The 12,453-nt window shown below is 45.9% G+C and overlaps 1 protein-coding gene across 12 annotated transcripts in view; it reads left to right on the forward strand.

Annotated features, from left to right (window-relative positions):
- Window positions 1-12,453, forward strand: part of TRAPPC9 (trafficking protein particle complex subunit 9) — a 532,249-nt gene that overhangs the window by 39,012 nt on the left and 480,784 nt on the right. For all 12 annotated transcript variants that reach the window (XM_047725278.1, XM_047725277.1, XM_047725280.1 and 9 more), the window contains one exon: window positions 5,093-5,214. In XM_047725278.1, coding sequence (XP_047581234.1) covers window positions 5,093-5,214 — 122 coding nt within the window. The remainder of the gene's footprint in view (window positions 1-5,092; window positions 5,215-12,453) is intronic.

Consider the following 12,453-nt stretch of genomic DNA (forward strand, 5'->3'; position numbering starts at 1 on the left):
AGCGACTCTATTTTTAGAGCCAGGATCCAGCTTAGGATCATACATTGTCCCCATCATTTGATAATATTTGATCTGGTACAGTTCCTCCGATTTTCTGTGTCTTTTTGATACTGGTGTTTTTGAAGAATACCAACCATTTCTTTTATAGAAAGAAAGTTCCTCAGTTTGGGTTTGCCTGAGGTTGCTTCCTGATGATGACATGATGCATTTTGCTAGGGTAGACGATTTTGTGTCTTTATTGCATTATATCAGGAAGTACATGAGGCCAGTTTGTCCCATTATCGGCGATCACTTTGATTGTTGGCCAGGTTTCTCCAGTGTAAAGTTAACTGTATTCCTTTTTGTAATTAATAAGTAATTTGTGGGAAAATACTTTGAGACCATGTAAATATCCTGTTTCTCATCAAACTTTTACCTACCTATTTGGCATTCACTGAAGATTTTTACCTGAGTCAGTTAATGGTTGCCAGAAGTTGATGGTCTAACTTCATCATTACTTACCCATCTACTGGTTAGCCTTCTTGTACAAGGAAGAGCTTTCCCATCCTTTTCTCAGTTCCTCCCTCCCTCCCTCCCGTCTGCCCAGCCATCCATCCGGCCGGCCATCCATCTGGCTTTACTGTGGACTTACAGATCTTTATTTTATTCAGTGGGTTCTAATCCGTTGCTTTCATTCTTTATCCCCCCCCCACTGCCATTGGCTAGATTTGGCCAGTGGGAGCCCTTCTAGCTGGTGCTTGTATCCTTTGTGCGCAGCATTTCCTCACTGTCTGGAGTAAAGTGGAGATACGTGAGCCAGCTTTGACATCAGACATCCCTCTCCAGTGTTCTAGTTCCCTTTGTTGGCAAATGGTATTTAGAAACCAAAATCTGGCACTAAATATGCTATTACTTATAGGCCCTTTGAGAAGCTGATAGTGTTATCTAGAGTTCATACTCTGCTAACTCTAATTCCAGTCCCAAACCTGAGGAGTCTTTCCACTCTTTCCCTGTGTTATACTTTTATCTTCCTTCTCTATCAGTGAGAAATCTGCCTCCCTATGTTATCAATATATTTACTCATTTTCTCAGTCCTATAGTATACAGAAAGTAGTTTCAGCATTACTGAGCAATGTCACCATATAAACAAACCTTTAAGTAGAATTTAGGAGTTGTTTATGCTCTTTTTGTCTTTACACCGAGGGTCAGTATACAAGGTACATGATCAGAGGCTGGTTGGGTTTGTCCTTTAATCCTCCCTGTCAAGGTAATTATGTTATTTATCTGAAATATAGGTAGGCTCATTTGTTTCTGTTTGCATGTCATTATAAGGTTCCCCCATCTTTATTGATTGATTGATTTTTTTTTTTTTTACTATACAGAACATGAAAATGCTTCCCAAAGTCAAAATTGTACAAAAAGTTATACCCAGAGAAGGGTCACTGCCTCTGTTACCCCTCTTCCCTCCTTCCCCTCTACCTTTGCACATGACTAATCCCATCCGTTCCTGGTTTTGCACTCTGCTGGGGATGTTTGTTTGCTTGTTTATTGTTGAAAAAATCAGACAGATGTTCTTACTTCTAGTTCTTGGGCAAAAGATAGCATATTCCACATGTGCTTTTATGTTTGGCTTTTTTTGCTGTCATGTTTGCCAGCATATCCTGGAAATTGATCCTGGGCAGGTCATGGGGACGTGCCCCAGCCGTTCTCAGGTGTGAGGCACGCTGTGTGCGTGGACGTGCCGTGTTCTGTTCACTGGTCTCCTTGTGGGCATTGTGGTTTCCAGTTGTTTGAATTACGCTGCTCCGGTGAATAACCCCGTACACGTGTGTTTCTGTGTTATTGGCATTGGGTCTTCAGCATAAATTCCTAGAAATGGTGTTCCTGGGTTGAAAGGTGAAAAAAACATGTAGACACACTTTTATTAGATTTTACCGCGTTTCTGTCCGTAGAGGTCATTAGCACTTTGCGTTCACAGGAGCCACGCACAAGGACGCCTTTTCTCTCCAAGTGTGTTAACTGCTCCTTGCTCGTTTAACATTTAACCAACTAGATAGGCTGTAGGTGACATTCGACAGCCTTTTAATTGGTGAGGGACATCTTTATATTTTTCTTTTGTGAATTATCTGCTTATATCTTCTCGTTTTTTTTCCTATTGGATTTTAGCTTTTTCTCAGTTTTTATGACTCTCTATATTAGAGTTATAGCCTTTATGAAATACGTTGTAAATACTTTCAGATCTTCATTTATATTTTGGCTTTGTGGTATTTTTACATAACTGAATTTATCAGTTTTTGAAACCGCATTTGGATTTGCATCATAGAGAGCCTTTCCATGTATCCAGTTTTAGAGGAGCTCACCTGAATTACTGGAACTTCTCTAATGGTTTTCTGCTCTACGTGTAGATCCTAGATCATTTGGAGTTGATTCTTGTGTTTGGTGTGAGGAACGGGTCTGTTTTGATCTTTTTCCAAATGGCCTTCCAGGTGTCCCTGTACCGTTCATCAGAAATTCCATCTGTGCCTCAGAGTTGGAGGTGCAGTCTCATTCCCGACCTGTCAGCAGCCCTGTCTCCTTGCTGGCCCTCTGCAGACGGTGGGCCCTGTGGCAGGGGCTTGGTTTTTCAGTAGGACAGGATATGAGTGAGCCGGGGCAGTGCTGGACTGCCTGCCGCTGCTGGGCTCACCACCACACCAGCGGTGCCTGCCTTCTCTGAGCCCTGTTGCTGCTCTTCTCTCTCGCAGTTTTGTCTCTCTCCTGCCTCGTCTGTCTCTGCTTTATGCCCTCTGATTTCTGCTTTGTTTTATCTCTGTGTGTGTTGCCTTTCCAGTTTTGTGCCTTGTATGCCATCTTGCCTGTAAAAGGGCTCTGTAAGTCTCTACCTGTCTTTTGAGAGCATGAATGATGGTTGAATGGACACCTGACATCCGTTGTGATGATGCTGTTTTCCTAACGTTCTCCCTGCCTCTTCTTTACTATGTCCAGTCTTTTCCTTGCCTCCTGCCTGGCCGTCAACCTGCCTGTTTCATTGATTTTTCCTGCTTGTAGACTCAAGGCTGTGATCCTGATGACTCCTTGTTTTGCTGGTTCACACTAGCATTCCACGCAGACTGTCAGCGCTTTGTAGATGTCAAGAAAGATGGAATCTATTGCATACTTGTGTTTTCGAGCTTGTTATTCTTGTACTGAATGAAATGAAATCACTGTGACCCACTAAGCTCTCTCTCCTGAGCTCTGCTGTTGCGCGTTGCCAACACATTGTGCGGTGCCGGCTTGTCCCCCAGCATCAGTACTGGTGTTTAATCCTTAAACGAACCCTCGTCATCGCTGGCGCCATTTCTTTCAAAGTGGAGCGGGCATTTGCTCTTTCTCCCTGGGTGGGGACTCCTCGATCAGAAACTGTTTAGAGGACAGGAGGTACCATGAAGAATGAAAGACCCACCTCACTCTTGGCCCCCGTTATGTTTCCCTTCCTTTCTTCAAGGGAAAAGAGTAGAAGTCAGTGATACAAAGATAAATTATTAGAGCTATTAGATAAATCACGACGGCCTATACACTCAGTGTTCTTTTAGCCGGAAACGAATGTATTGTGCACACGAGAAGCACACGAGGCATAGCAGTGCATTGGTGTAAAACATAGGCCCGAGTTTGAGTCCTGCCCTGGAGTCACTCGCTCTGGAATTCTGAAAACCAGCAAGGACACCTGTCTCCCCAAGACTTCTTTCCTCACCGCAGGACTTGGGTACACTAGGGACCTCCCTCAGAGCATGGTTGGGGGCTCCTTAGCACACGTGCTGAGTCCTTCTGCGTGCAAAACCATGTTTCTTTGGCTCTGCTGGTGTTGTACGCTCCGTGTCCACTCTCCCTGCTCTGAAGGGAGGCCTTGTGGCCTGGACATGGAATTCTTAGCTCTCTGTAAGGATTGTGTCATTAGGCCTTGATGATTTAAACCTGTTCTTTAAAAAGGTATACATTTTAGGTTTTTTCAAGCATACCCTTTTCGCTTATCATTTGTAGTTCTGTCCTCTCATGCCTTGCTGTGATTTTCACGAAATCCGAAGGAAACAAGATCCCAAGCCCCGTGCCTCTTCGTGGCTCTCTGTGGTGTTCTGTCCTGCCCGGCTAGAGGAGGATTTTGTATAGGAGATTGTCTCTCTTCCCCTTTGCGTGAGTCCCTCTGTCTGTTTGCCCATCTGCCACCTGTCTGTCTGTGTGTCCATTCATTCTTCTGTCTTGTTCCCAAAAGCGTTTAAGGCAGCTTACAGAATAACAGAGCCATATCAGAAACGAGGGTGGGGCACGGACTGGCATGTGTGTCCTGGGCAGTGAGATGCCCGCCTGGGCCCCGGGGATTGTAAGGCTCGGCCGCAGCCTCATGCCTGAGCCCCCGGCAGGTGCCAGGAAGATGGGGTTTGGCATAGACAGAAAGAAGTGGCTTAGCGGGACCCTGGCTTTTTCTGTTGCTGGGGCGTAGCAGAGTGTTTTTGTGTTCTGTGAAATAAAAATCACGTTTTCCTTTTTCCCTGTTTGAGTTCCATGTGTAGCTGGTATGTTCTGTAAATGGAGATTTCTCCAGATCTCTCCCCTCCCGTGAGTCTGACGGCTGAGGAATTTGGCCGTTCTGCCTAGTGACAGAGGTTGGCCGGAGCTGGAAAATGGGAACCGCAGACAGGACACCAGCCTTTGTTGGTTGGATTCCTTCAGTTCTGGCTGATCCGGGAAGCGCTTTCAGGTAGTTTATTTTTGTTTGAGGACGCGCGCGGGGCCTCCTGCGAGCGCTCAGCGTAGAGCCGCGAGGTGATGCGCGTCGGCTGCGTCGTCTTCCAGGATGGCGACGTGGTGGACAGGTGACTTTCCTGCAGTGCATCCCACGGTCTCCACTAGACGGTTTCAGGAAGGGGAGCGCGCTCTGAGCTAATTATCGTTTAACACAAGCTCCGATGGTAAGACTTACAGGGGCCATAGAAGCTAGGAGGAATTTAAAAATGGCTTCGTTACTTAAACTGCAGAGGGGGGTGTCTTTAAGCTTTATCCTGTTTGTGCCCCGCTTTCAAAAGAACAAAGAAGACAGAAAAAGCAAAAGATTCTTTGTTTTCTTCCTTTTGGTTCGCAGGTGCCCTCACGACCAACGGCATAAATCCTGACACCAGTTCCGAGATCGGACGTGCTAAGAACTGTCTTAGTCCCGAGGACATAATTGACAAGTATAAGGAGGCCATTTCCTATTACAGCAAGGTGATGTCACTGCTTCATAAGCCCCTTTCCTAATTGTGTCGTTCGAACCGGGAGCTCCTGGTTTACACTGGGAAGCACCACAGTGTCTCCCAGTTGTTTGGTTCCGTAAGTATTCGTGTATTGTTCCCTAACACAGGATACTACATGCTTGAAAACGTGTTTTATTTCAGATTCAGAACAATGTGTATGTCATTCAGTATTTGGGGAAACGGGAAGAAAGGCTATCATAGCGCCGCTGCTCAGAGATAGTCGCTTTAAGCCTTTAGCTTCTATTTTCTGGTCTTCTTGGTGCGCGTTCTGTGTTCACCGTGCAGAGACTCACGTCTCTGATTTGGCGCAGCGTGTGTTCCTCTGTAGTTCAGTCTTGCGTGGCCTGCTTTCTAATGATGTGCCCAGTGTGCCGTCTTCTGGATGCACCATTCCTGTTACCGGATGTAAAAAAAATTTAAATTTCACATACACTTTCTGCCATCCGGAGAACTATAGCTGCAGCTGTGCAGGGGTGAGGCAGCAGCAGCTGGTGGGAGCGGCCTCCTCCCCGGCCCTCACCTCTCGGACTGGCGAGTGTGCAGGGTCCGGTAGATGTCTCGCGGGCGGCAGGCCCGTGACGCACGTGTGCAGGTGGGTGGCTCTTCTTTAGGGAGATGAGGCCATCCCATGCGTGTCCTGCCGCCGCTCCCCATTCCCTGAGAGGTACACAGCAATGTCCTCGTGCTGCAGGCCGCTGCCCTCTGCAGATAGGGTGGATGGTCCCCTCCCAGGTGGAGGAGGTCCTCTACTCGTGCGCATGCAAGACTGCTGAGAGCCCCGCGCGGGGAGCAGGCAGCACCTCGAGCCCCGTGGCCTGCCTGTTCCTGCAGAGCCCACAGCTTTGCTGCGCTTTGCTTCCTCCCCATCCTGGGGGCTGTGCGGGCTTTCTCGCATCCCCCTTCTGGGAAAACTGGCTTCAGTGAGCGTCTTTGGACATGCATGCTTGTGCGCTTTTTTGTTTTTTGTTTTTTAAGATTTTCTTTATTTGAGCCCTGTCCAATAAAGAGAGTGAGCACAAAGGCACAGGAGCAGAGGGGGAGGAAGAGAAAGAGAGAGAGACAGTGGGGAGAAGCGCAGAGGGGGAAAGAGAATCCTCAAGTCAGCTCCATCTCACGACCCTGAGATCATGACCTGAGCTGAAACCCAGACTGGACGCTCAACGGACTGAGTCCCCCAGGTGCCCTTATTCTCGTGTGCCTGTATGATCCTTCCTTAGTTAAGATTTCTGGGAATCACTGGACATGATGTTCTACATTGATCATAATTCGCTTTCAGGTTACTCCTCAAATTCCTTCTTCAACAGGGAATGAAAAGGAGTAGAATTATTTATTTAACCAGTTCTCCATTCCTGCATATTAGGAAAACTGAAACGACCTAATACGCAGGAACGGAGCACTGTTTGCCATCGTGGGAAGGAAAACAGTTTTTTTTTAAGGACATAGTCCCTAGAAGTGGACTTGAGTCAGATAATGCGTGGTATTTTGGGGGCTTACTTATACACTGCCATATTGTCCTTCAAGAAGGTTAACAATCTGCTCTCTCACAAACACTAGCTATTAGGATATTTGTCACCTTTTAGGGTGTTTGCCACTATGATGGGCAAAAGTAACTTTTCATTGTTTACATTTAATTATCAGTGAGATACTGAGCATTTTTGACTTGTTACCATTTACATTTCTTATATGAATTACCCATATGTGTCCTCTACATACATTTAAGGGGGGTGTTTTTCTTGTTGATTTGTTATAGCTCTTTGTATATTATGGATATTAGCTTCTTACCTTTCATCAATGTCTGTTACAAATCTGTTTCCTAATGTTGCTTGCCTTTAATTTTGTTCATGAGGTTTTCTTTTTGTTTGTGGTCAAAACATGTTTTTAATATGGTAAGTCTTTTCCTTATGGGTTTTACCTTCAGTATTATGCTTAGAAATGCCTGACAATAGAATAAAATTCCTTTCCTTAGTTTTTTTAAAACTCTAAAATAGGGATGATGATAGTACCTCTCTCAAAGGGATATAGTGAGGATAGTCAGAGTGAAGTACTGGAAAGTATCATATTAGCTGTTGTTAGAATTTTATTTATTTATTTAAGAAAAGATTTTATTTGATAGAGAGGGGGAGAACACAAGGGGAGAGGGGGAAGCAGACTCCCCACTGAGCAAGGACCCTGATGTGGGGCTGGATCCCAGGACCCTGGGTTCATGACCTGAGCCAAAGGCAGACACTTAACGACCGACCCACCCAGGTGCCCCTGCAATTATTTTTTTATTAATATTTTTAAAAAGAATTAGTGAGAGAGAGAGAGAGAGGCCATGTGCCCAGGCACCCTTGAGCAGGGTCAGGGACAGAGCAGGAGGGAGAGAATCCCAAGCAGACTCTGTGCTGAGCGTGGAGCCTGATTCTGGGCTTTTTTCCTTGACCCTGAGATCATGACTTGAGCTGAAAGCAAGAGTCGGGTGCTTCATCGACTGAGCCACCCAGGCGCCCCTCTTGTTAGCGTTTTAAGTTATTTACCTCCTTACCTATAACTTATTTTGTGTACATAATGACACAGCAATATCACTTATTTTTTTTCCAGGTACTATCTGATTATTCTACCACGACTTACTGAATTCATAACTTTTCTCTTTGATTTGAAATCCCGCTTACCCATATATTAGAGTCTAATCCTGACTTTTTTTTCATTCCTTTCTACAATTTTCTTTCCTTAGTCTAGCATCATGATATTTTATTTCCTGTAATTTATTTAATATATGATAATGTGTCTTCTTTAAAATTCCTTCCTCTGATTCCAGATTTTCTTGGCTAGTATTTTGACTTTATTATTCATAAAGAATTATGAAATATTTTGTTCAAGTTACAAAAAAAAGAAAGAAGGTAAAAGAAAAACCACATTGGAATTTTCATGGGGTTTGCAATAAATTTTGAATTATTTTTAGGAGAACATATCTTCACAAAACTGCTTTTCTCTGTAGACTGTGTTAACATCTCTGCATTTACACGTCTTATTTTAAGTTCCGCAGTACAGTTGCAGTTGTCTTCACTGAGAACGTGAGCGTTGTTTTTAAGTTTATTCCTAGTTATTGTACGTGTTTCTGTTAATTTTGTGGATGAGATTTTTCCCATTATATTTTTGAACTGCTATGAGCTGATATGTAGGAAGGCAGATTGATTTTTTTTCTTTTTAAAGTTTTTATTTATTTATTTGACAGAGAGAGACACAGCGAGAGAGGGAACAGAAGCAGGGGGAGAGTGGGAGAGGGAGAAGCAGGCTTCCCACTGAGCAGGGAGCCCGATGTGGGGCTTGATCCCAGGACCCTGGAATCATGACTTGAGCCGAAGGCAGATGCTTAGGGACTGAGCCACCCAGGGGCCCCAGACTGATGTTTTATTATATGTGCTGCCGAAGCGAGCGCCCAGATTGATGTTTTAATATTCATTTTGTAACTGGCTAGTTAAAAATTATAAGTAATAAGCACTTTTTCCAGAATCCTTTCTTTTCTCTTTTCAATTGTTTCCAACATTATCCAAGTGATCATAGCTAAGTTTTGTCAGTGGGTGGACAAATGGAGAGGTCATGTGCTTGTAGAACTAATTCTAGCAGTTTAGTGACTGTCTTTGGGCTAGAGAGGCAGAAGGAACCTGGGTAAGGTCAGGGAAGGAGGCTCCGGATGTGCACAGGGACCAGGCTCTCCTGCCTCTGGGGCGAAGCCCGGTGGGCACGGCAGGTGGACCCCGGCTCGCCAGCCAGGGCTCACTAAGAGTTAGTGGCTACCTGCAGCTCCGTGTCAGTAGGATGCGAGACTTGTCTGCCAGGGGCGCGGCCGGGGAGTCAGGTGGCTGTGGGAGATGATGTTTCCAGTTCCAAGAGTGGAAAGAGCAGACTCTGGAGTCGGGCAGAGCTGGGTTTGAGTCTCCCCTCCCATGTCTCAGGCTGTCAGAGTTCAGTCCAGCTGCGGGAGATCAGCCCAGGTTTCTTTTCTCTCGAATGCTGACATGAAGGCCTGCTGCGTGGAGTTTTTAATCAGGGTCAATGATCTGTGTGTGTCAATGCCTACTGCAGTGGCGGGCTCGTTCTACTTGGTCACCGTCTCCTGCCCTGGTTGAGTACGTGTCCAGCAAGACGTCTAGAAGAAACCGGTTCCTCTCCTCATGTACGGGGCAGATGCATGTCTTGCCTGTCTGTCTGGCTGTACTTTTCCTCGTTTGCGTCATTACCTCTTTGCTCCTGTTCTTTTCTCTTCTATGTCCTCCACCACCATGAAGTGAGAGTGGTCCAGGGATGTTGGTGCACTTCCCGGATCTGAGTGTATTTGATTTGTAACACACCCTCGCACGCACGCGCGCACACACACACACACACTCATCGGGCTACCTCCCACTTACTGGGGAGAAGCAGCACCTTTGGTTTTCATTCCCTGCGAGGGATTGCAAAATCTCTTCAGCAGACTCTTGGTGGCTTCATGAATAATTTTTTATTAGATTCTGATTTGTGGCCGAGGAGATTCTTTCATATCGGAACAGATGACTAGAGACATAGACCTTCTGCTTAGATACAGGTGTTGGAAGGTGCAGGAATGCCCCTACCTTCCCGTAGCAGAGATACTAAAGCCCAGGGAGGTTAAGTGACTGTCCGAGTCACACAGTGGCGTTATTGGAACCAGAAGCCAGGTCCTGTGTCTTCTTGTGCGCAGATGGAAAGATAGCTGGGCTGGGAGGCAGAGGACCCTCCTTGCGAGAGTTCGTGTCTGGAGAGAGTTCTCAGTGTTCACCTGCCTTTAGCTGCGTTCGTGTGGCCTCTCTAGTGAAGGTCACTTTATTCCTAATGGAGTGATATTTCCGCCTTAGTTTTGGCATCATACCTGAGTTCAAATCCTGCCTTCACCAGTTACTAGCTTTGTAATCTTGGGCAAGAAACTTTACTTTTTTTTTTTTTTAAAAGATTTTACTTATTTATTTGATAGAGATCACAAGTAGGCGAAGAGGCAGGGAGAGAGAGTGAGAGGGAAGCAGGCTCCCTGCTGAGCAGAGAGCCCAACACGGAGCTCGATCCCAGGACCCTGGAATCATGACCTGAGCTGAAGCGGGCTTAACCCGCTGAGCCACCCAGGCACCCGAAACTTTACTTTTTTTAGGTCTCATTTTGGGCCCTAAAATAATGGTAGAATTTGTTTTAGGATTTTTGTTTTAGAATTGAATGAGCTAATTCCCTCATTTATTCTTTTTTTTTAATTTTTTTTTAAAGATTTTTTTTTTATTTGTTTATTTGACAGAGAGATCATAAGCAGGCAGAGAGGCAGGCAGAGAGAGAGGAGGAAGCAGGCTCCCCGCTGAGCAGAGAGCCCAACACGGAGCTCGATCCCAGGACCCTGAGATCATGACCTGAGCCGAAGGCAGCAGCTTAACCCACTGAGCCACCCAGGCGCCCCTCCCTCATTTATTCTTAAAGTATTGCTTGTATAATTCTTTTTTTTTTTTTTAATTTTATTTTTTTAGTTCCAAGTGCTTGTGTAGTTCTATGCGGGGCCTTTGCTAGTAGCTGGTCACTAAGGACCCAGTAGTGAAATGTGGTTTGGTTCCTGCGTCCTAGAGCTTATGTTCCAGGAAAATGGTGGAAGACTAGGTATATAGGTCCTTAGGAATTGTCTTTTCTTTTCCTAATCCCCGCTGATTGTGGATACCTTTCTACTAATGGATGAACAACTTTTTTATGATTGCAGTTTAAATCTCTGTGTAGTATAATTAAAAATATATAAATGTCGCATAAAATATGTGAAAACATGGAGTTGACTTTTATTTTCACCTAAATGGAAGTTTTAAGGGTTTTGAAGGAAAATAAGTTATTTAATTTCAGTGAAATAAAGTCCTTATGTTTGTTGTTGTTGTTAAATGGTCTATAAAACTTGGTAGATTTCTGGGGCTCCAGGGTGGCTCAGTTGTTAAGTGTCTGCCTTCCGCTCAGGTCATGACCCCAGGGTTCTGGGATCGAGTCCTGCGTCGGGCTCCCTGGCATCGGGTCTGCTTTCCCTCTCCTAGTCCCCCTGCTTGTGTTCCCTCTTTCTGTTCTCTTTCTTGCTCTGTCTCTCTGTCAAGTAAGCAGATAAAATCATAAAAAACAAACAAACAAAAAAAACGGGTAGATTTTTGACTTCAGAGTTGGTAGTTGGGGAAGTACAGTTTCTTTTTATGACTGTGTCGGGTAATTGTAATATATCACAAATTATGGACATTTCACATATTTGAAAAGAGGGGAGCATAGAGGCCTGCCCTTCCCAGCACAGTGATTTCTTTGTCTACTTTATAGAAATATCTTGAGTAAGAAGCACGAGCGATTCTACCTTTGCTTCTTCGTAATTGGTAAACGGGCAGGTGGGGCTGCCAGGCCTCTGGGCTGCTGGGCACACAGCGGTTGGTGGGATGGGGTGACTCCCAGTGTGTGATGCCCACTGACAATATTGGTGGGGGACGTCCTCACCCGTGGGTGCTCGTCTACGGGACTCCCCTCTGTAAACCTTTTCTTCAACTGCAAGTTTTTCAGATTCCTCAATGGAAGATCACTCCAGCTCAGGGTACTTGGGACAAAAGACAAAACAGGTTTGGAGTGGAAAAGAAAACAGGCAGAACGGCCAGCATACAGTTTTGCAGGGTAGCATCGGGCGGGGGGTGGGGGCTGGAGGGGGGACAGGGGGCACTCTGGACCTTGGTCCGGGGTCCCAGCCACACGCACACAGCCCTCCTGCAGCCCTCCCGGGTGGGAGCTACCTTGAGCAGAGCCAAGAGCCCTGGAGGTGAGGCCTGAGAGCACTTAGCCAGGGTCACCGTCGAGTAGCGAATGAAGGGCTGGGTGCCTTTTCTGTCTCCTCTGTCTCTCGGAGCTGAGAAACAGGGCCAAGTAACTCGGAGAGAAGATCACAGAGGCTTGGAGCACTATGTGCAGGCACACAGGGGTGCAGGGTGTTTGCCACAAAGTCAGATACGTTCACAACTTCAGCAGGTGTGAGAGGGTTGCAAGGAGGAGATGTAAGTGGAAATGGAGACAAGTACCCACCAACAGCATTGTGAAATTTGATGAAAATACCCGCTGTTGTGCATTTGTAGGTTCAGTCCGCCAACCTCCTCTGACCCCATAACAGATGGACTTTCTCTGACAGAACCTCCATCCCCCTCTTCCCACGGTAGGGGGTTGCTCTCGGTCCCCAAGCTTGGGG

This window comes from Lutra lutra, chromosome 4, assembly GCF_902655055.1.
Source record: "Lutra lutra chromosome 4, mLutLut1.2, whole genome shotgun sequence".
NCBI lineage: Eukaryota > Metazoa > Chordata > Mammalia > Carnivora > Mustelidae > Lutra > Lutra lutra.